Raw genomic sequence first — 24,676 nt, 5'->3', positions numbered from 1 at the left:
CACCCCATACAATCAGTCAGACTCAAACTTGTAACATGGCCAAGACCAAAGAGCTGTACAAAGCCACCAGAAACATCTTACAACTCCACACGGCTGGAGAGCGCTACGGAGAAATGGCCAAGCAGCTTAGTTAAAAAAGCTCCACTGTTGGAGCAATCATTAGAAAATGGAAGAAGCTAAACATGACGGTCAATCTCAATCGGAGTGGAGCCCAATCTAAGATATCGCGTCATGTGGTCTCAATGAATCAGCCCAGGACTACACGACGGGACTTGGTCAATGACCTGAAAAGAGCAAGACCACCATTTCCAAGGTGAGTGTTGGTAATACACTAAGACGTCGTGGTTTGAAATAATGCATGGCACGGAAGGTTCCCTTGCTTAAACCAACACATGTCAAGGCCCGTCTTAAGTTTGCCAATGACCATTTGGGTGATACAGAGGAGTCATGGGAGAAAGTTTTGAGGTCAGATGAGACTAAAATGGAACTTTTTGGTCATAATTCCATTAACCGTGTTTGGAGGAAGACAAATGATGAGTTCCATCCCAACTGTGAAACAGCCAACCAAACAACCAAGGAGTGTCTCTGTAAAAAGCATATCAAGGTTCTGGCGTGGCCTAGCCAGTCTCCAAACCTAAACCCAATAGAAACTCTGTCATCTTTTTAAGTGGGAGAACTTGCATGCACAATTGGCCAACTGAATACTTTTCCCTTCCCCCACTCTAAGTCAACATAAATATGCTGGTGAATCTCTTCACAGTAAGCTATTCAGGGCAATACTTGGAGTTCATTCCATGTTTTTTTATTATTGATATATTTGACTAACCAGGCAGGAGTAACTGTTGTACGACACTGCATTCTGTGCTACCACCGCAAGAAAATAAGTTGTATGGTAGTCATCAAGTTCTGAAATCCCTTCCTAACCACTTTTTAGTGGTTACACTATTTAGTAATGGTGTCTGAATTCCCAGTGATCAAATTCCCTGTCCAATATCCCACAAAGCATTGCAAAAAGTCGTGAACAACCGTTTGCTACTGTCATCATATACCATAATGCAATACGTCTTCTGAGAGAATTTCTGGACTTGATGAGTCGCAGACGGGGGAGTGAATTTTTCATATGAAAGTTAACTTTTCAACAAATTCTTGGCATCTTTATGGCAGTGTACAGTAAAGTGATCTAATTTGAATAATTTGCTTTTATTTTAACTCGCCGCAACAACCTTCGTTGTGTGATCTTTAACAGCGCACCGTGTTTTGTCCGAAAGTTGTTATGAATGACCTTGCTAAATATTGCAACCCTTGGTGGGGAGTAGCCCGTTGGGAGTGAGTGAACGATTTCAGACACAGACATTGACATTATTGCTAGCCTTCAGTGGAGGCCAAAGAAATATCTGTCTCACGTGAAATTTGTATACCTTAAAGACCTTGCAATTCTTGGACTTTCTACTTTAAATGTTAGTGGGATGTATCCTGGAATGGGCACCACTCAATTGTAGGTACACAGACACCCATTTACACCTCTTGAAGCTGAAGTACCCAGACAGGGTTCGCACGCGGCCCTAAAAGTCCCTAAAAACCCCTAAATTTTCGAAGGTGCATTTAGGGGCTCCTAAAAGTCCCTAAAATCCACGAAAACCGGTCAAGCCCCTAAAAAGGCCTTAAATTAAAAAAATATCAAAGGGAGGACCTCTACCGCCAAAATTCTCCCTAAAAAATAAATTAATCTTTTATGTAAAAAAAAAAAAAAAATGGCGATCCGTCTGGCGTCCATATCAGCCGGAAATTGTCAACGGAAGTCACCGTGTTGACAACTAGTCGCCATCTTGTCGATATTCCATTGTTTGTTTCCGTGAGTAGGCATTTCACTTCGTCTCCGTTACGACGTAGTAGTTCTTTCATCGATCCAACTTGTATCACGCGGAAGTGCATTTTTCAAGAAGCTTGGGTTGAAAGTAAGGAGTTTGGGAGCTGGGTAGTCAAAATCCAAAAGATCGGCACATGTTTTACTGCCATCTGTGCAAGCAGAGGTACCAGCTTGAAAAGATGGCCGTCAAAGCGCTGGAGTCGCACCGGAAAAACAGGAGATACGCTGATTTGGCGAAGAATCTCATCTTCCGTTGGTATGAATCTGTTTCTAAAATATCAAGATAGTGAAGCATCAACTTCAGGCAGTGGAACTCGCAGTGCATGCGCACTAGGGATCGCAAAAAAACGCGTACTTTCATAACCGGTTTTAACCGAACAGTTGTAGCAAAAAAACGATTAGCCGGTTTTAAAATCGGTACCATAGTTGTTTTACATAATTCGCCCGCGGGACCTCGACTTGGGGTGCGGGGTTCCGCACAGACTGTTTTTGTTGTTGCTCTTCCGGAGTGACGAGTTCACAGAGTTCCCCCTGTTATGCGAGTAGTGTTTTGATGTCTGCCAATAAAACAAGTTTTGTTCCTGTGTCCGACACTCCGCCTCCGACTCCTTTTCTCTGGCGCTACACCATCGATCGTTAATTTACTCCGCAGTAATGGGGTAGTTTGTATACAATATTGACAAACAAGCCTGTTGAATGTGGCTTTCAACAACGCACTCGTGTAAGTGAAATTTTCTTTTTTTTTGTAAAAATGTTTTAATGTTGACATTCTTCTTTCGGACTTTCAGAAAGGGCATGAAAGTATACCAAGCGTTTCCTCGATGCCATGTTTGATGTTTCTTTGATTTAACTGAATGTTCTCTTGAGTCCAACTTTACTCTAACAACGAAACTTGAAAAAAGTGGAAATGATGTTGAAAAAATAGCGCAATGTGGAGTACTGGAACCAAAAGAAATGATTGGAAATTTAAACCGATTTCGAAAGTCAGATTACGGTTTCGGTTTTTAAAAAAAAAAAAAAAAAAAAAACGGTTCTAACCGGTTATTTGTAACCGGTTGCGATCCCTAATGCGCACCTACTGTTGTCCAGCCATCGACTTCAACCAGCCAGAAGTCAGGCTTTATGAACGTAGTTCAATACACGAAGACAGACTCGTTAAAGGCAGAGATCGTGTGGACTTTAATAGTGATCTGCAGCCATTACAGTTACAAATCTTGTGAAAATAATTCGAAAGTGTTTGCAGTCATGTTCCCAGACAGTGACATAGCTAAAAACTACCACTGTGGGGAAAGGAAGACTTCGTACCTGGCTACATTTGGCATCGCTGCCCACTTTTCATCTCTACTGCCTCAAAGCCAAAAAAGCCAGAATAGAGACTGACATATCTATCTTATTGAGAAGGCTGACAGGCTGTGTGAGGAGCCAGGAGAAAAGAGGAATCTGAGGTTTATCACCGAGGCCAATGCACTGAGGAAGAGCAAAGGACACTTTGGCACCTCTGCAGCAACAAATAGAGGAGGCACTGGGTAGGCTCAAGGAGCTAGAGTAGGGGTGGAGAATCAGTAGAAGACATTTGTGTTTTTAGTTGCAATTGTAGTTAGAATCTGTTTTTCTGTATACTGTTATGTGAAGACGTTGACAATGGTCATATCAATGAGAACTACCACAAGGGGCGACAGGTGATCACTGTCACAGGTACTGAGATACTGGAACATTTGATGAACCAAGAACGGTTGATTGCACCATTGGGTCAGTCTTTTTTTCTTACTCTTGATTTCCCACGATGGCCCTAAATTTTTTAGTGTCGGCCCTAAATTTTTTCCGTGTCAGCCCTAAATTTTTCGTGTCAGCCCCTAAAAAGCCCTTAAATATTTTTGGTCAGACTGAGTATGAAGCCTGCCAGACAAAACCTACCCAAGCAGAGGGCGAACATCAACTACAGTAGCAATATTTACTAACTACTCTTTGCAAAAACATACAAATGGGTCAAATTGACATGGACATGGACATCTCCTGTGCACCTCCCAAACCTTACAGCGAGCTGATCAGATTTGAAGTATGGACTCTGTGTTGGCTATTCTACTACCATAATCTTCTGGTAAAGGTGTTCTTTTGTTTATTTGGATATTGTTTTGGTTCACTGCCATGCTAAAAGTTTTGTGGTTACACTGACTGGGATTTGGAACAGTTAATACATCCTCCCACCTTGATTTAACCATATTTCAAGATGACGGAAAAACAACCCAAAAGCATGATGCTGCACCCACTCAATGTAAACTTTTGGTCTCATGGTTATACCATAACAGATTTTCCTATGTATGTTGGGGAGGTTTGCCAAATGTATCTTGGCTTTGATGTTAGTATGATCAATCTTCCATTTTACCATCCTACATACAAAATTGTTGTCACATGTACAAAATTGTTTTTGGCGGCTAATCCCCAATTACTGCAGCTAATTGAATGTTACTGTTGGCCTCTTGGGATCATCACTGACCCTCTTCCCCCTCCAAATTATTTTTACCATCAAATTTGGAGCAACATTCAGTTGTTGTCACGGTTGTTCTACAGTTTTCTCCACGTGAGGATGAATGGCATCACTGTGTTCTATTCCTTGAAAGTTATTTTGTACCCTTCTCCTGATTGATACCCTTTGAACAATGACATCTCTCTGGTCTGGAAGTATGGCTTTTTCTGTAATATGTAACTACAAAAATATCAGGAAAAATCTGTTGCACTGAGATTAATCACAAGCACTTTAAACAATGGCAGGGCTTTGCTAACTTCCATTTAGCATGATTTTGGATGTGATTATCACATCCCAAATTATAAGAAGTTTTGCACACTTGTGCAACAACAATCTGTTAACTGTTTATTTTCACTTTTGATTCTAATTTCGTTGAGTTAAAGATTAGAGGTTGCATTAATGATTGAATAAGTTTTGAAAAAACTATTACACTGGCATTTGAACAGGTGTGTGTATTCTTACAAAACGATTATCACACCTGATGTACTTGTTTTGTGCAACACCCATGATGTTTGCATGAAATTACTTTTGTACTTTTATAAATTGTGAGATTTTAAATTTGAAAAATGGTCCATTTTCACTGCATACTCTAATACATAAAACAGTTCAAAGGTTGGTGGTCTTGAGATCTGCTGTATTTCTTAATGTCATTTTTTTTTTTAAGACTCCCATGAAACAAACAAAATTACGTTGTATTTGGTTAAATCTGGGATCTTGCTTCCTGTGGCTTTGAAAGGCTAATTAAGTTTCATGCTTTCTGATTGCTAAAATTAACCATCACTGCATGGAAAAAAAGCACTTCTGAAAGCTTTAGTTTCGTGTTTTCAAGGAAAATCTAAACATTTATGATAGGTGTTTAATAATACCAGTAATTATATTTTTGATCGCAGTAACATTCACTCATTGTAAAAGTTCTTACGTGACCTTTGCAAATTGTGCTGTGAGCTACAAAACAGCTGAAATTTTAATGCAACAAGCTAGATTGTTACATTAATTCACATAAGCTGAGATAATATAACACATTTTCATGTTTAAGAGGGAATATGTCATTGCTGAAAAAAGGCACAGTGACTACAAGACATGTCTAATGTTATGAGATTATTCTTTAAAAGCAAACATGTAACTTAGCAGAAATGTCAATTCAAGCCACTACAAGAATCTTGTTTGGGGAAAAAATCCTTTAAGAAAATGATTTTAAAAATTGCACTTTATCATTGTTGACAAAAATACCTTTTGATTCTCTTACAATGAGGAGAATAAGTATTTAAATATTCTTCCACTTTGAAATCATGGAGGGGTCTGCAATTTTGCTTTTAGGTGCATGTCCCCTGAGCGATACAATCTAAAATGAAAATATCCAGAAATCACAGATTTCTCTGGATCATCCAAACTGTCATGGGCAAATTTAAGATTGGCTTAGACATGTCCTGATTTAAGTAAGGGAACCTTCTCTGCCACGCTTGGTTTAAACCATGTGCATCACCCACAGTAACCTTGGAAACAGTGGTGCCAGGTCTCTTCGTGTTATTGGGCAGCTCCTCCTCTGTAGTTCTGGGGTGATTCCTCAACTGTCTTAGGATCATTGATATACCATGAGGTGAGATCTTGCTTCGAGCCTCAGTCCAAGGGGTCATGTTTAGCTGTTTCCGTTTTCTAATAATTGGCCCAACAGTTGATCTTTTTTTTTTTCCACCAAGCAGCTTTGCAATTGCCCTGTAGCCTTGTCTAGCCTTGTGGAGGTTTGAGTTAAGTTGAAGTCAAGCACACAGTTTTTGGTGTATTATAATCAAATAATACATATGTTTTAGTTTGTTAAACCTCCCATTTTAGGGGTTTTGATTGTGTCCATCATGCATTGGCAGTCATGCTATATATATGGTGCTGTATAAATGACATGAAGGCCGTTTACACTAATTTTAAATTTAGATCCTGCAACGGAACACTTCCCTGCAAAATGTACTTTACTTCACAAGCACAAGTTTAAAACGTTTTCCAGTTTCAATTGCAAACCATGTGTACTCCTCAGTCCTGAGTGGCCTTCCTTTGATCACTTTAGGATAAAGCCACAATTTAGTGTAGGTTTTGGTGTAAACTCTAGCCTAGTGATTTTCAAAGTTTGGTGCAGGTAACACTACTATGTGGGTTCACTTCTGTGGTATGTTAAATAATCTCTGCTCAAGTACAGTTCAGTTACATTTAACTTTTTGGTGTGTTATCAAACTGTGCATAATGTAGCATTGACTTGCAATAATATTTTCATGAACACCTTGATCACTACTGTACTTTGTTTCTCATAGTAATGGTACTTGGAGTGCTCTATTTTTTAAAAGTGATACTTGGAGCAAAAGGTTTAAGAACGACTTTACTAGCCCATTACAATCATCCGTGCAGTGCATAGTGGTAAGTCTTTCTGCCTGGTGTGTATGATGGTGGGAGAAAAAGGACTTCTGGGACACACACAGAGAAACATAACTATAACTGCAATCTCAGCATGCTAGAAAATCTACAATAAAGATCAGGTTATATTTGTTAGCTAGAAATTGACAGCTTTTCCATTTTATTCATGTTTTTCCCAAACTTCAAACAAAATGTTCAATGCCTTAATATGTCTATCTTTGCTTATTGCAGTACTATGCCCTTCAGATCTTGGAAACTGTTATCAAAACACGATGGAAAATTCTTCCCAGGAATCAATGTGAAGGTACATTTTTACTATACACTTTGTCTATGATTGTTACAAACCATCCTAAAAGGAAAAAAAAACCATCTGTGAATAGGTCAATCTGCAGGTGTATTGGGGGGGGGGTTCTAAGTGGTTCTAAGCATGCTTATTCGATACCATATGGGTGACACCACTGCTGGTTGCTCATTGGTCCATCACATTTGTCAGACACATTTTAAGGATGAATGGCCACTTAGCTGATGCTATTGTAGTTCTGTATTGGCGGACTTTGCAGGATTGTACTCCAGTTTCCACTTCGCTGTGGTGTTTTCTATAATAAAATTTCCTTAAGAAATACAGTAGGACTCCCCCCTCCCCCCCCCAAAAAAAAAACAAACAAAAAAAAACATTTATTTACATTTATGCGCAACATGCTTAATGATTTTTCCAGTTTACCTTCAGGCCTATTTTGAATTGGGAAAACAGTTGAGCCAAATCGGGCCACTAGTACACTGTAAAAAAAAAAAAAAAAAAAAAAAGTGTTTGTTATATTTCACCCCTCAACTCACGATTTCAACTTGTCTGGCTTGGCAATGCAAAATTTTGGCGTCCTTAACACAAATTTAACGTAAGCGTTCTACGATCATGCTTTTTGGGACCAATCACCTATCCGATCACAAGATAGAGCAATGAGTCTATTTAAATGACCTGTTCATTTACTATATATGCTTGTGTACTTAATTGGTCAAAAAATACACATTTACAATAATGTATCTTTGTTCATATATTTATGCCAGTGAGACATAGTGACAGTGACGGAACAAATTGTATTCTATTCGATGGTAGTAAGTACATGCACCAATGAATATAGCTACTTTTGGTGACATTTTTGTCTGGTCTGTGTGGAGATTTTTCAACTGTAAAGTATGTCCAAAAAGTTTGGAATTTGTTGGTCATGTGTTCAACACAACGGCAGCATGTTTACAAACAACCACGAGCGATAGCATTAGCTTACTAGGCTACATAATGTTTTGTTGTTTCCTTCCAAGCCATATCGTATTAAAAATACGTGAATATACCTCAAGCAAGCCTTACACGAACGTCCTCCCCTGTCCTGACCACCAATGCATTTTCTCCTCTCCTTTCCTTTTCTTAAAATACAGTTGGCACAATTTAGTTGCGTTTTCATACCCACTTTAACATGTGTAGTCATGTTGCATTTCAGTTAACAAGATGGACCCCAGTGATCATTAAAAAAAGGGGGGGAATACGGTGGTATCTGAAATATAAGACTTTATTGCTGTAGTCTGATATAGTGCAATTGTGTGAGAGCAAACGTCACTCCCATTGCGCCACTCTTTTTTTATAAATATTTTTATTGGCTGTCAGATAAAGTAATGCATAAAAAAACATAAATATATAAAAATAAACTAGCTTTTAGATTCAGATATACTGTGCATGACGGTAATGCAGAATGAATATCTTAGCTGATCAATAACCTCTCTGATTGCATTGGCAAATTATAACACCAAAACCGATCAGGAAAAAAAAGTGATATTGGTGGATCCAATCAGCTAAGTTTAAGATGAGAAAGAATACCAGGATAGTAGAAGTGAAGCCATTTCTTTATCTCCCGGGAATGTATTTTTATTAAAGTAAATACATCTTGTCCCAGTAGGACTTCCCTCGAACATTGAGAACATGATTAGTCTATTTATCGTAACAGGAGCAGTGCTGTGGTAGATTTGTCTTCTATAACCGATCACATGAAACTACCACACCAACAAAACTAAAATATCCAAAAGAAAGTCTGTGCCCACACCTTATGTACAGTGAAGAAAATAAGTATTTGAACACCTTGCTATATTGCATGTTCTCCCACTGAGAAATCATGGAGGGGTCTTAAATTTTCATCATAGGTGCATGTCCACTGAGAGAGAGATAATCTAAAAAGAAACATCCAGAAATCACAAAGTATGATTTTTTTTTTTTTTAAATAAACGATTCATTTGTGTGATACAGCTGCAAATAAGTATTTGAACACCTGTCTATCAGCTAGAATTCTGACCCTCAAAGAGCTGTTAGTAACCTTTAAAAGTCCACCTCCACTCCTTGTATTATCCTGAATCAGATGCACCAGTGTGAGGTTTTTAGCTGCATAAAGACACCTGTCCACCCCATACAATCAATAAGACTCAAACTTGTAACATGGCCAAGACCAAAAAGCTGTCCAAAGACATCAGACAAAATTGTACAACTCCACACGGCTGGAAAGGGCTACAGAGAAATTGACAACAAGCAGCTTGGTGAAAAAAGGTCCACTGTTGGAGGAATCATTAGAAAATGGAAGAAGCAAAATATGACAGTCAATGTCAATCAGAGTGGAGCGCCATGCAAGATATCACCTTGTGGAGTCTCAATGATCCTTAGAAAGGGGAGGAATCAGCCCAGGACTAAATGACAGGATTTGGTCAATGACCTGAAAAGAGCTGGGACCACCGTTTCCAACGTGACTGTTGGTAATACACTAAGTCACTAAATCATACATTGTGATTTCTGGATTTTTCTTAGATTATCTGTCTTTCTTAAAGTGGACATGCACCTACGATGAAAATTTCAGACTTCTCCATGGTTTCTAAATGGGAGATCTTGCAATATAGCAGGATGTTCAAATACTTATTTTCTTCACTGTCAAGGTTTCTGCCCCGAGCTCCTTATTATAGATGTAAAAAAGATCCTTTGTTGTACCTACTGTACATTCCTGTAAGTCTTTAAATAGATTGACATTTTTCTTCTAAATCAGTTGGTACTGCATGCACATTTTTGCAGTTTTTTCACTGCATTCATTTTGTTCGTTACATTCCTAGTGACTGGCAACCACCATGTATGTCTTTTACCCCCGTGTGTGATTGAACTGGCGTATTTTTTTTCTTTCTTTTGGAGGGGGGTCCACTTTTTCTTTGCCAGTCACATTAATATATATTTCATGTTCCTGCAGACTGGAAAAAAGCAAGGTGAGGTGGTTGAAAACAGTTTTAACCATGCTCTGACAATGTTGATTGTCTGGTAAAATATAACTTCTATTAAACAAGGACTTCGGCTCATACAAGTTCAGTGGCAATCCAAATTCCACATCACTGTTAATGCAACTGGTTGACAATTCTTAATGTGGAAGCACATTTATATCGACCTATAGAGATCCTGGAAGAATGTCAGCTTCAGTTAGTGAAAGGCGATTTTCACATCAGGATATGTAACTGTTTCCAGATTTTATTGCAATAATTTGGGTTCCTCAACTTTTGTACCTTCTGTATTTTCTAGGGATAAAAAAGTATGTTGTTGGGCTCATTATTAAGACATCATCTGATGCTGCAAATGTGGAGGTATGTAATTGTTCGTACACGTTATGTGATATTTAAAAAGTGGAATTTGCAGTAACGTAATTTATTTTGTTGAACCAGGTAATCCAGTTGAGAAGTTCATTTACAATTAACTTTGCATTTAGTATTGTAGTCCTGAAAGTTTACTATGTGAAATTTTGTCCAGTGTGTGTGTGTGTATATATTTTTCTGATTGATATTGTGATCATTATGCCAAGTATGTTTGAGTCATCTTAGATGCAGTCACATCCTTTAATAGTGCTGTTTAACAGTGTCAGAGAAACAATGTCACTAAACAAACTGCTCGTGTTTGTTTGAACTTTTTAGAAAGAAAAAGTCTACATTGGAAAGCTGAATATGATTCTTGTTCAGGTAAGTCTTTAAAAATAGTTCCACTCATAATGATGAGATAATAAAATGTGTATAGATATGGCCCAAAAATGTGTTGTATCAAAAGGGGGGGGGGGGCATGTCAATGACGATATCTTATCAAATCAGCCTAGAACACTGAACCTTTAGTTTCAGTATCTGAGCCATTGAAATGCTTAAATCATTCTTAAAGAGGGCTGTCCAATGTCTTGTCTGTATCATCTAAGTTGTTTACAGTTGTTACAACTGCTGAGATGATTCCGTTTCCTTGTAATTATTGGTTGAACTCTTTAGGATAGCAACACCATCTTGTTAAATGGAGGAACCACAATGTAAATACATAAGTAGGTTAGGCTGCAAGTCTTTGATTTTTCTGAAATTAAAGAACATCCAAAAGATGTTAATTAGCACAATATAGGGCAAAAAAACTATAAAATGGTCCAAACCATTAGTTTTAAATGTTTTGGGATTTAAGGAATAATGGGTAATCATTTAGCTCAAATGCTCAGTTGTGCATCCTGTGGCGGGCTGTCCCCCCCAAACCCCCCCCCCCCCAAAAAAAAAAAAAAAACAGGCCAATTTCCAAATGTATTTTCAATGAATAAAAACAAAAAAAATGAAATCGCAATGCAGACTCCCCCCCACCCCACAAAACCTTTTTAATCAATTCTCAAACACATTGCCATTATTTTACTGTGAAATGAAGACTCATGCCTGCGTTCAAATTGTTACATTTTCCTGATGACATTTCTCAACCATTAGCCGTAGAACATTTAAATGAGTATAAAACTGTTTGTGTATGTAGATCTTGAAGCAGGAGTGGCCAAAGCACTGGCCCACATTCATCAGTGACATTGTCGGAGCAAGTCGAACCAGCGAGAGTCTTTGTCAGAACAACATGGTCATTCTCAAACTGCTTAGCGAGGAGGTTTTTGACTTCTCCAGTGGCCAGATGACCCAGGTCAAAGCCAAACATCTGAAAGACAGGTTAGTAGGGCACTGCATTTTAAAACACATTTATGAGAAACTCTTTACAGCCAATAATATGTTCTTGTTTCTTTCAGTATGTGCAATGAATTCTCCCAGATATTCCAGCTTTGCCAGTTTGTTATGGTACCTAAATCCCAGTCCCTCATCACAACGTTACCATTGTTTCCAAACGTCACTTTTAAATCTTATTTTTATCTTAGGAAAATTCCCAGAATGCTCCCCTGGTCCATGCTACTCTGGAGACACTCTTACGTTTCCTTAACTGGATTCCTCTGGGCTATATCTTTGAAACCAAGCTTATCAGCACGTTAGTGTATAAGGTAGGCATGCACCGAGCAAAAAAAGTGTGCTAATATAGTATCAAGCAGGCATTATGCTACTAAATACCTCTTCTGTTTTTAGTTCCTGAACGTCCCAATGTTTCGCAATGTGACACTGAAGTGTTTGACAGAAATTGCTGGAGTAAGCGTCAGCCAGTACGAGGAGCAGTTTGTTACACTCTTCACTCTGACAATGTGTCAGCTCAAGCAGGTGACCTTCTTGATAGACTGATCAGCAAAAGTAGATGTTTCCTTTGGGCTCATACAAAGTGCTGTTGTAACCCAATTCACACATTTTTAGATGCTTCCCCTCAACACTAATATCCGACTGGCCTATGCCAATGGGAAGGATGATGAGCAGAACTTTATCCAGAATCTCAGTCTGTTCCTCTGTACTTTCCTGAAAGAGCATGGGACGCTTATTGAAATACGACTTAACCTGAGAGAAACTTTAATGGAGGTAAGTTGCAGGCCAGGAGGAGAGTCAGGGACAAGATATGATTGTCAAAAAAAAACACACACACACACACCAAGTTTCTAATCTGCTAACTTGATTATATTTTCCTGTTTTAGGCACTCCACTATATGTTACTGGTGTCAGAAGTGGAAGAGACTGAGATCTTTAAAATTTGTCTGGAATATTGGAACCACCTGGCGGCCGAGCTCTACAGAGAGAGTCCCTTCTCCACATCCACATCACCGTTGCTGTCTGGCAACCAGCACTTTGACGTGCCACCACGCAGGCAGCTCTACCTGCCCGTACTGTCCAAGGTACTATTTACTAAATCATTTGTGTCTCTAATTTTTTCAAATTTTTTTACCTGCACCATTTCAGCCAGTCATGGCAACCACATTATTAATTGTGTATCGTGGTGAAGCATTGGGTTGAACTTATAGTGGCTTGTTGTTTTGATGGGTGACACATTTCAATATAAGTATCGATGGCAGAAAAAGCCCTCAAATATTTTGCCTTTTGACACTGTACATTTTTTCCAAGTGTGCTAAATTGCTGTGTACAAGTTAGAGCAGCATAATTGACCTAACCCTGTACAAACACCAGAATATTGCTACGGCCTAACTCAAGGTGGTCAAACTCAAACTTGTTGTAGCCACATTGCATTTTATTGTAGATTTTCCTCAGGGGCCAAGTAGAATTCTGAAAGCATATGAATGTATAATATGAGTCCATCATATTACATATAAAAAACAAATTGATGATTAACTACTTTTGAAATAAAAAGTGTGAAAATGGTTTACATATGTTCATTTTATTTTCAAAATGGGACCAGAATCAAATAAAAAAATGTTGAGACAATTTCAAAATTTGGTTTAGATTTCAGCAAGAAACATGATGGAGATGCACATGTAAAATGTGGTGGGCTGGATCTGGTGGCCCCAGTTGAGTTTGACATCTGGCCCCTAATTGATACAAGTCAGCGAAACTAGTTTGTTATTACAGATGTTCTTTTATTTTAAAAGGGTTTCGGTAACAACAGCAACAACGACGGCAAAAAAACGCAATCGCAAAGGGAAAGTTCAGACCATTTGTAATTTTGGTTCCGATTTCAGCAAGAAGCTTGATGTGGGTGCAGATGATATGTGGCAGCTGGCCACATGAAATATTGCAGGCCGGTCCGTGAGTTTGACACCTGGGACCTAGCTGATACAGGCATGGGGAAAAAAATAATTAATGCTCCTGAGTGTGCCAACGCAACTCTTCTTCCAACTTTATTGTGAAGGTTTGCTTGTAATTGTTGCATTATCAAATGCAAAGACTTTTGGTAAGAGTGGATCAAATTGATGGGTGGATTTCAACACAAACAACGTGTTGCAAAGGAAAATTTGAAGTTAATTAATCAGTGTTTAAATTGTTTTGGGGGCGATTTATACATGACTATTTTTTTGTTGCTGTCCTTGTCTGGCAGGTGCGTCTGCTAATGGTGAGCCGGATGGCCAAACCAGAGGAAGTACTGGTGGTGGAGAACGACCAGGGGGAAGTGGTCAGAGAGTTCATGAAGGATACAGATTCCATAAACCTCTACAAGAACATGAGGGAAACACTTGGTAGGTCTCCCATCTACCACAATTTGCTTCTGTTTTCTACCACTGTTAACTTGACCGATAGCACTGATTCTTTGTTCATACTTACTGTTCACATATAAACGAATAAAAATTGCTCTGGTTTGTTCAACACTTTTATAGTTTGACCACTCTCTTGTGCAGTTGTTGTAGTTAAAGTTGCATCAAAGTCATTTTCGTCTTAGTGTTTTCTAGATATAGTGGAACCTCGATTGGGGAGTTGGGCCATTGTCCGATGTAGTCAATTGTCGCATTGAAGCTTTATATTATTTTTTTGAGTCCATATCACTATAACTGTAAAACTTTACAGCTTAAAAGCCCCTTTCCAGTACAGGTATTATAAATAAATAATTTTTTTAAAATGAAAGGCTTTAAAGTTTTAGATTTCGTCCGAACTTACCACACTGGCAACATTGTTGAGATGCAGTACTCATCTTATGCGAGTGGTTTTCATCAGCCGCTAGGTGCCAAAGGTGAACAGTGGGGGGGTACGGGGGGGGGGGGCTTACTGTACTGTACTGAGGAATATAGACACACACACACTACCAGCTTCTGTTCTCCCACATAAAAAGATGAGAGGCCTGTAATTGTTTTCATATCCCTCACCTATAAGAGACTAAATTTGAGGGAAAAAAGTTCAGTAAATCTGTCTTTTTTTTTTTTTTTTTTTTTTTCAAGAATTTATGAGCAAATTGTTTTGAAAAAGAAGTATTTGGTCAATAACAAAAATTAATCTGTGTGTTTTTATATATAGGTTGTCGGCAATGAAAGAGGTCAAATGCTTTCTGTAAGTCTTGAGGTTTTCAAACACTTGCTGGTATTTTGTCCCATTCTTCCATGCACATCTCTAGAGCAGTGATCTTTTGAGGCTGTTGCTGGGCAACACAGACTTTCCACTCCCCCCAAAGACTTTCTAAGGAGTTGAGATCCAAAAACTGGCTCGGTCACTCTAGGACCTGAATGTTTCTTATGAAGCCACTCCTTTGTTACCCAGGTGGTGTGTTTGGGGTTATAGTCATGCTGAAAGACCCAGCCACATTTCATCTTCAATACTCTTGCTGCTGGAAGGAGGGTTTTACTCAAATCTCACGAAATATGGCCCTATTCATTTTCCTCCACATTCTTTCCATTACATGGATCGGTCATCGTGGTCCCTTTGTAGGAAAGACAGCCTCCAAAGCATGATGTTTCCATCCCTATGCTTCATGGTAGGTATGCTTTTCACCCAAATATTCTCTAGCAAACTTCAGACAGGCCTGGCCATATACTTCACTTAAGCAGGGCAACAGATCTTTCACTGTAGGATTTGAGTCCCTCGTGGCGTAGTGTGTTACCGATGGTAACCTTTGTTTCTTTGATCCCCACTTTCTGCAGGTCATTCACTAGGTCCCCTTGTGTAGTTCTGGGATTTTTGCTCACTGCATTTGTGATCATTTTAACCCCATATGGTGAGATCTTGTGTGGATCCCCAGATTAATGATGTTCAGTGTTCTTGTATGTCTTCCATTTTCTAATGAATAAAACGGTTGATTTCTTCACGCCAAGCTGCTTACCTATTGCTGATTCAGTCTCCCCAGCCTGGTGGAGGTCTACAATTGTATTTCCGATGTGCTTGGACAGCTCTTTGGTCTTGGCCATCGTCGAGTGTGACTGTTTGAAGTTGTGGACAGGTGTCTTTTATAGTGATGAGTTCAAACATGTGCCATTAATAGAGGTAATGAGTTGAGGACAGAGGAAGCACTTAAAGAAGTTGTCTCAGGTCTGTGTGAGCCTGAAATCTTGTTTGTTTGTAGGTGACTAAATACTTATTTTTCACCATAATTTGCAAATAAATTCTTTAAAAATCACTGTGGCTTTTTTGGGATTTTTTTTTTCGCACTCAAAGGTGAGGTATACCTAAAATGAAAACTACAGGCCTCATGTTCTTAACCTGAGAGAAGTCTGGGTGTCACATATTTAAGAGGATTTGAATGTCTTGGGTTCTCAAGGGTTAAGTGGGAGAACTTGCATAAATTGGTGGCTGACTAAATACTTTTTCCCCCATTGTATATCCATCATGATATGGACACCACGCGAGTGCCCCACAATCAACATGACCGCCACACAGGCATGAGAGAAGTGTGTTTTGGAATTTGTTCTTTTCCTCTTTAGGTTTATCTATTTATTTATTTATTGCGTTGGAGCAGGGGGGTACACACCTGTGACCCAGAAATATGTCAGTCCCATTTTGCCTGCATTGTGTCACAGTGCTCGTAAACATCAAGAGCCAATTCTGGAACAAACAGACTGACAACTGCTGTTTAGGTGACAAATGGAACGTAGTTTTCAACACATTGTTCAGTCCCTATGGTCAGTTTATCCTATATCTGTTTAAATCTGGGTCTATTTTATCGTGGTTCAACTGTACATTAAATATGTTTGAAGGAAAATTACTGGGGTAGGTTTAATTAAAAAAAAAAGGAAAAAAACTCACCAGCGGCATCTGGTTATTTGTCTGCATTGTTACTTCGTAATAATACCATATCCCATTACCATCACCACTCCTTCTTGTAGTTACCAATCAAGCAATGGAACCCAACAAATGCATCTTTCTTGAGGTCTTGTTAATTTGGGCTATTTGCTGTTATGGTGACTGGCGCATGGCTCTCACAGCAAGCTGATGGCGGGCTGTAGCACCGTGGACAACTCCACAGTAAAATGGCGCCGTGGTCGTGGCTAGACTAGTATATATCAGCTACTAGTAGGCTCGTTGACCAGCGGTGGACTGGCAGAGGCACCCATGCCCAATACACCACAGGCCTCCATCCACCGCACAAACAGTAGATCCACACAACAGAGATGCGGAGGGGAAGTTAACCATGTTCGTGAGCTAATAAAATGGTTGTAGCGTTTGTTGTTTAAAACGTCAGCCGCTTGTTTGGAGGTGTTGCGTAAACTCACATAATTCAGCCACTAGTTTACTACAAACACAAGCACAAAGTGTATGCATTGGTTTGACTGAACGACGGTCACCAATTACTTCAGTGGACATACCCACACAGACCTGCAGCACGAGGGCAGACCCTATTTTTCATAAATTTATAACCTTATTTTACTTTTTTTCCTGAATGTTTTCTTTCCTTTTTTATATTCAAACTTTGAACTGTTTTTAAAAACGCTACTCTGTGGTCTGTCAAATTCACAAGACATTATTTTTAGCTCTCTTTTTGGTCGTTAAATATTGGCATTCAGAAGTGTTCGTGGAATTTTAGGAAAAAAATGGCTCTGAAAAAATTGTTTGGACAGGGTATTAAGAAATGTACTTATTTATACCATTCTATCCTATTTTCTCCCAATTAATGCTCTCCAATGAAACGCTCATCATAAATTTTCTCTGCTTTTCTTTAGTGTACCTGACTCACTTGGACTATGCAGACACAGAGCGCATAATGACTGAGAAGCTTCATAATCAGGTGAATGGTACTGAGTGGTCCTGGAAGAATCTCAACACATTGTGTTGGGCAATTGGATCCATCAGTGGGGCAATGCACGAAGAGGATGAAAAGAGGTTCTTGGTCACAGTCATTAAGGTACTTGAAATGGCTTTACATGGTGTCTGCAAAAACAGTTCCTGATTTTAAAGATGTAAATTTAATGTAATATTCTTTCAAACCTGTGTGGTTATTTCAGAATGGATTCAATGTGTGGCCCTTTGTTGATTCTGCACTAGTTAATCGCTGTCCACTATGCAGCATGTCTCAGTGATGAAAGTCCTCCAGATTTTCCCGGAATTACGGATTTTTAAATTTTCATGAAAATTGCTCCGGAGAATTGAGGAAAAATTGCCCAAAATTAATCCGGATATTAGTTGACAACATTGAACGAACATGCGTTTGAGTTCATTGTTTGCTTTCATGAGTGTAAGCACTAACACTAGTAACAGTAACGCCCCTCCCCTCACATTCTCTCAAGACGTCGCTTATTTTGTGTGGTCTTGACATTTAATTTACGTGTTTATTTCATAAACGTTGTTAACTAAACAAGTCTGCTCCAAAAACAACCGCTATACACTGCTTGATTTAGGTGTGGGCAATACGTCGAGTGCATATGCACATAAAGGCGTGATCTAGCAAGCCGGCCCCCTATTTACGGCAGTCCCGTGGTGAACACCCCCCCACCCCGACAACAATACGTCACGATTGCCGACAGGAATGTTTGTTCCAATATATCGCTAACTTGTTGCCACGAACGCCGATTATGTTGAACTAAACTTTCAGCATTTTCAAAACACTGGGAGTATAGACCATAGGGTTACCCTAACCCATGCCCCTGAACCTCCCTAGTACTTGCATTTGTATTTTCAGGAATTTTCACGAAAGTCAACTTTCATCTCTGTCTGTAGTGAGGATGCATACCTCTTTTTAGTGGTACAATTTTTTTTTTTTTTAGCCCATCAAGGGTTGCGTCGTAAAGCGGTCACAACCAATTAGGTCCAGTGATGTTGTAGGCTACTTGAAAATCTGATCTGATCTTTCTTATCCCATTGTGCTCCATCAGTCCTGACACTGAGATAGATGCCAGTGTGGAGATCTAACATCATGCTTATTACTGCCATCGAGTTGTGTAAACATATGATTGAGTTCATCACTCAAAGAAAAAGGCCATTGGGTATGACTGGTTAGAGGGTCTGCCGTGCAGTTCTGAGGACAAAGGTTCAAGTCCTGTCCCTGCCTCTATGGCGTTTGGATGTTCGCCCCGCGCCTGCTTGTGTTTTCTCCGGGGACAGTGGTTTCCTCCCACATGCCAAAAACATGCATCAATTGGAGACTCTAAATTGCCCTTTGGTATGATTGTGCGTACGTATTGTTTATCTCTGTGTACCCTGTGATTTGCTGGCAACCAGCTCGGGGTGCCCCAATCTCCTGCCTGAAGATAGCTGGGATTGACTCCAGCACTCCCGTGACCCTTGTGAGGATAGACGGTTCAGAAAATGCATGGTTTTATTTTTATATACACACAGTGGTACATGGACTCACTAAGGTCTCGAGTAATGAGCTTCAGCTATCATTGGTATGATTATTGAACATAAACTTGTTTGTCCTAGGATCTGCTAGGTCTGTGTGAGCAAAAAAGGGGAAAGGACAACAAGGCCATTATAGCTTCAAACATCATGTACATTGTCGGCCAGTATCCTCGCTTTCTCAGAGCCCACTGGAAGTTCCTTAAAACGGTTGTCAACAAGCTCTTTGAGTTCATGCACGGTGAGGTTTGGAAAGCAGACGATTTTCTTGGTCTAAAGTTTCCTCTTACTAGTCTTATCACCATCTATTGTCCTTTGTCATCAGAGACCCATGATGGTGTTCAAGACATGGCATGTGACACATTCATCAAGATCGCCCAGAAGTGCCGGCGCCACTTCATCCAGGTGCAAGTTGGAGAAGTGATGCCTTTCATTGATGAGATCCTCAACAACATCAACACCATCATCTGCGACCTACAGCCACAGCAGGTCAGCGCAGAGATGTGCTTCTGTTTCACAGATGCAGAAAAACCATTATCACACTTAAGTCATCTGCTCACCCCATCACATTTTTTGTCCAAGGTCCACACATTCTATGAAGCTGTAGGTTATATGATCGGCGCTCAGACAGACCAGGCTGTGCAGGAACATCTTATCGAGAAATACATGTTACTGCCAAATCAAGTGTGGGACAGTATCATCCAGCAGGCTACCAAGGTAACGTGTATACTTATTAGACCTCTACGGTCTCTAACAGATATTTCAATAGTGGGATATTGAGATACAAGTAATCCTAAATGCACTTGCATTTGTCACTCTGGATTGTCTCTTTAAAGGCATCTTAAATGTATGCCCTCTGGAAATCATGTTTTGTGGATCACCTTTTGAAGACCTGTTGTGCTCATTGAGCTAATTCTAAATTAACATTAATTAGTTTTATTTCTCTGTGCTTTCCCTGATGCGATCTCTGTCAGAATGTGGACATTTTGAAGGACCCAGAGACTGTGAAACAACTGGGTAGCATCCTAAAGACCAATGTCAGAGCCTGTAAGGCCGTCGGACACCCATTTGTCATCCAACTGGGACGGATTTACCTCGACATGCTCAATGTGTACAAGTGCCTCAGCGAGAACATATCTGCTGCCATTCAGACAAATGGTATGGGAGGTGTGTGTTCATTATGGCATTTATGTGTTTGGACTTTGGAGATATTTGACTATCCAAATTCAACTTGGTGATTTCGTAGTCGTACCACTAATGTTCTTGGTTTAAATCATTAAAAGTAACTTATTTTACAAAATTGCACTCATTTATTGATATCATATTCACCGTGTTCAATACATTTACTGTATGTAAATATTCAGCGACTTCTAGGTTATAAACTCAGGGCAGAGATTTCCTTGAAAAATTCATTGTCTTGTTTAAAGAGTGCAGGTAGGGGGAAAACGAAATATAATTTAAGCAGATATACAAAGGCAGCGTAGTGTAATGCGCTACCCTACTCCTTTTTATTAAATGCACAATCCAAGTAAAACACAACATTTTGAATACGCACAGGTATCCAGGAATAGTCCCTCTTCCAATGACCCAGTGTAAAATTTTCCTTTATGGATAAGTTATTTCATAGCACCAACGCATGATAGAAAGCTCTTGGGTTACAGGTTATTGCGCCCTCTGCTGGTTCCCGAGATGCAACTCTTCCTTCAAGTTGAAGCAAGTACACCAAATAATAAAAAAAAAAAAAAAAAAAAAATTTTTTCCATAATTAAAAGGATAGCAACTGCTTAAGTAATGAATGGTGAAGATTCTACTCTATGCATTATTCTAGGCATGCACCTTAAAGCTCAGTAGTTGGGTGGAGCCACCAAAAGGTGAAAACAGGCACCAAAAATCTTTTCCTTCTGAATTCTGTCGTATGCTGTGTTAAACATGATGCTCTTTTTTTGGTGTAGGAGAGATGGTGACCAAGCAGCCTCTAATCAGGAGCATGAGGACAGTCAAACGAGAGACCTTGAAACTGATTTCCGGCTGGGTCAGCCGATCTAACGATCCACAAATGGTGAGAAATTTTCATGAATTCCACATATACCCCAGTTAGGTCTCTCACATGGGTTTGAAAATGTCCACGTATGACTTGACTTGTCTCCTTACTCACTGAAGCCTTGTGGCTGTGTTGATCAAAAAGAAAGGGTTGACTGCATTTACCAGCATGTCAAAATCCTGTTATGAGCCCTCTGCCAAACAGATTTTCTCGTTGACATGGTAATTTTGCTCTAGGTTCCTTTATGAGTCTTCACTTGAGAATACCACAATGGACAAAAAACAGTTTTCTTTCTCATATTAATTTTCTGTTTTTGGTTTATGTGGGCAGTAATTAAAATGTTCAAAGCTTCTGAGGAAGGCTATTCTGACTTACTCACCACCTGTGGTGTCAATGTGGAAACAGTCTTTTCACTGGTGGCACAAATAATGGTAGTCTTTAAAATTAGAATGACGTTTAAAATTTCTGCCTTTTATTTGTCAGTCTAAATGATTACCTATTTTTATCGTCAGAGGCTAGCTGCACATAAGTGTGACTGGAGATTGAGGATCTTGATGTACCGTATTTTCCGCACTAAAAGCCTTTAATTTTCTCAAAAGCCGACAGTGCTTCTTATAATCCGGTGCACCTTTATGTATGGATCATTATTGAGCCTTTGGGCAACTCCATCTAATGGATGCATAACGTAACCCCAGCCGCTACTGTAGCGTCTATTCTATGTGCCTTATAGTGCGTTGTGCCTTGTATATGGGGAAAAAAGTCTTAAAACAGGCCATTCATTGAAGGTCCGCCTTATAGTGCGGAAAATATGGTACTTGAAGCAGCTTCTCTTTCTGCCATCTTTTCTTCACCCGGTCATTGGGCTGATCCATCTTGCCATTTGCAGGTTGGGGAGAACTTTGTTCCCCCGCTGCTAGACGCAGTCCTCATCGACTATCAACGCAACGTCCCGGCTGCCCGCGAGCCTGAGGTTCTAAGCACCATGGCAACTATAGTGAACAAGCTGGGGGGACACATCACCACTGAGATACCCCAAATCTTTGACGCAGTCTTCGAGTGCACTCTAAACATGATCAACAAGGTACGGTTGGACTTGTGATGTTTAATGCACATTTTATCTGTCCAAAAGTCTGTGATGTGGCTTAGTTTCAGTTAAGTCCCGATTGTTGGAACCAACAACGACCAAAACCAGGATTTTACCAAACTGAAGATCTGCTTTAAAGAAGAAAGTAACCAGATTTCACACAAAGTACTCTTATACCTTGAGTTATAGGAAGTTCCCAATTCAAGTTTTTAATGTATGAGCCGTTACGTAGTCAATTTTGTGTTTTTATTCTTTTAATTACATTAAGCATTGTGGCCGCCAGCTTAGAACATCTGCCTCGCGGTTGTGCGAATCTCGCCTGTGTGGAGTCTTTATGTTCTCCCGATACTTGTGGAGATTTTCTCAGGGTTCTCCGGTTTCCTCCCGGATTCCAAAAAAATTTGTGCTAGGTTAATTGAAGACTCTAAATTACCTGTAGGTGTGAGTGTGATTGGCTGCTGACCAGTTCAGGCTATACCCCACCCCTTGGCCAGAGTCAGCTGGGATAGGTTCCATCATACTGATGATCCTTGTGTGCATAAGCAGTACAGAAAATCGATGGACATAAATTTGTTGCAATCCAAAATTTTAGGTAAATGCAAGAGTGAAGTGGGGGGAAAATGGAGCAATGAAGGTACATAATTACATGTGGGCAAGGAGAGCTACCCACCTATTTTGCATGGCTGTCTGCTTATGACCCCAAAATTTATATCCTTGGATATGATGCCTCAATTCCAAACTTAAATTCCCCTGGAAACTTACCAGAAATATACAATCCGTGGCAACCCTACGCTTAAATAAGACCCCAAGCGCTCCTCCACTTGGGGTAGGTGCTCATAACCAAGCCTGATTTCTCAGTTTATTTTCAACAACCACATCGCACTGCCAATCTCTCCAGGAAGAGTTGAAGGTAAAGGCTCGAGGAAGCCAAGAGTCATATAATTTGTAAAACAGGGGAGGGACTGATTGTAATGCAAACATATGCAGCTTTGTGACGGTTAATAATTAGAAGTCAGCCATAATGAGATGTATATTTATAATATTTTAGGCACACGAGAAGGCCCTAATCAGATAAACTAGAACCTCAGAATTCGAACAACTCTTGAGTCGTACAAATTGGACTTCAACCCCCCAAAAAATCTGAAAAATACCTCAGAGTTTGACTCAATTCTCGCGAGCCGAGTGATGCAAAGCGTACATGGGGCGGTTGCCGAGGGGAGCCACTGCTCACTTTGAGTCAGACAGTCATAGCGTGAACACACACATTTGCAAGTGTTCCTTGAGTTTTTTTTTTTTTTAATTTACCAGTAAATTCTTTGCCATGGGCCCAAACAAAGAAAGCGGTGCTATCACTAGCAAAGAAAAAAGGAAAGTTGTGCAAACCAGAGTGGATTTGAGGAAGGGGGTAATTGATAAGTATGAAAATGGGCTGCATGTTACACATCTTTGTAACTAGTATTATATGGCTAAATCGACTAGTTTGACTATCGTAAAAGAATAAAGGCAGCTAGTGTTACCAAAGGAGCGACTAGCATTTCAAATCAAATGCCACGGATAATAGAAGAAATGGAGGAGCTATTGGAAAATTACTCTGTGAAAGACGTAACTCTTCCCATTCCCTCCCTCCACATCCATCCACTGTTGCCGTCACACCGTGACCAAAAATATAAATATTGTAATACCCGGCCTACAGAGCGCACCTGGTTATAACCCTCACCGAGTACATTTGTAAAGAAAATATTATTTGGGACATACTTAGCCCGCAGCTATGTAAAAGCCAGAAGTGCCCACATTGAAACACGAGATATTTACAAAGAAAGACGGTACACAGAGAGTTTAACGCTAGCGCCGCGCCAACACTAGCAGGGCCGGTTTAAAAAAAAAAAAAAAAAAAAAAAAAAAAAAAACATACAGGTAAAAATCACTGAGACACAGCATAACACGCTAGTGCTGCTCTAGCAGGGCTGGACTGGTAAAAGTCACTTCCTCAGCACATATATTTCACCGATCTCACTCTTACCTTTTCCGCTCGAGTGCCCCCTTGTGGCCGTTTGAAAAAAATTTACAAATTAGCCGCGTCACCACATAAACCACATAAAGCAGAGTTGAAACCGTGGGGGGAAAAAAGTCGTGACTTATAGGCCGGAAATTACAGTACACATTTTACTTGCTTTAAATTTATGCTTTTAATTTTTTTTTTATTTTTAAATACAAGCTGTGCTTGCTTTTACATAAATAGGAATGTACTTTTTGGAAATTTAGAATAGATTCAACTCATTTACATTTACTATGTAGAAAAAAAGTTTCCAAGGTTGAACAAATTGGACTTTAGAAGAATGAATTCTTTTCGAACTCCAAGGT

General features: G+C 39.6%; 1 protein-coding gene across 6 annotated transcripts in view; it reads left to right on the top strand.

The window, feature by feature from the left end:
• xpo1b (exportin 1 (CRM1 homolog, yeast) b) overlaps positions 1-24,676 on the top strand; it is a 33,157-nt gene that overhangs the window by 4,593 nt on the left and 3,888 nt on the right. For 5 of the 6 annotated variants that reach the window (XM_061836638.1, XM_061836635.1, XM_061836637.1 and 2 more), the window contains 17 exons: positions 7,020-7,092; positions 10,375-10,436; positions 10,761-10,805; positions 11,608-11,789; positions 11,867-11,915; positions 11,993-12,112; positions 12,195-12,323; positions 12,414-12,572; positions 12,686-12,883; positions 14,038-14,176; positions 17,579-17,760; positions 19,275-19,431; positions 19,516-19,679; positions 19,773-19,907; positions 20,165-20,357; positions 21,143-21,249; positions 22,118-22,312. In XM_061836638.1, coding sequence (XP_061692622.1) covers positions 7,020-7,092; positions 10,375-10,436; positions 10,761-10,805; positions 11,608-11,789; positions 11,867-11,915; positions 11,993-12,112; positions 12,195-12,323; positions 12,414-12,572; positions 12,686-12,883; positions 14,038-14,176; positions 17,579-17,760; positions 19,275-19,431; positions 19,516-19,679; positions 19,773-19,907; positions 20,165-20,357; positions 21,143-21,249; positions 22,118-22,312 — 2,289 coding nt within the window. The remainder of the gene's footprint in view (positions 1-7,019; positions 7,093-10,374; positions 10,437-10,760; positions 10,806-11,607; positions 11,790-11,866; positions 11,916-11,992; positions 12,113-12,194; positions 12,324-12,413; positions 12,573-12,685; positions 12,884-14,037; positions 14,177-17,578; positions 17,761-19,274; positions 19,432-19,515; positions 19,680-19,772; positions 19,908-20,164; positions 20,358-21,142; positions 21,250-22,117; positions 22,313-24,676) is intronic. The other variant, XM_061836639.1, reaches the window with a different exon arrangement.

This window comes from Syngnathoides biaculeatus, chromosome 12 (genome assembly GCF_019802595.1).
Source record: "Syngnathoides biaculeatus isolate LvHL_M chromosome 12, ASM1980259v1, whole genome shotgun sequence".
In the NCBI taxonomy this organism is placed as follows: Eukaryota; Metazoa; Chordata; class Actinopteri; order Syngnathiformes; family Syngnathidae; genus Syngnathoides; species Syngnathoides biaculeatus.
This window is presented reverse-complemented; position numbering and strand designations above follow the sequence as displayed.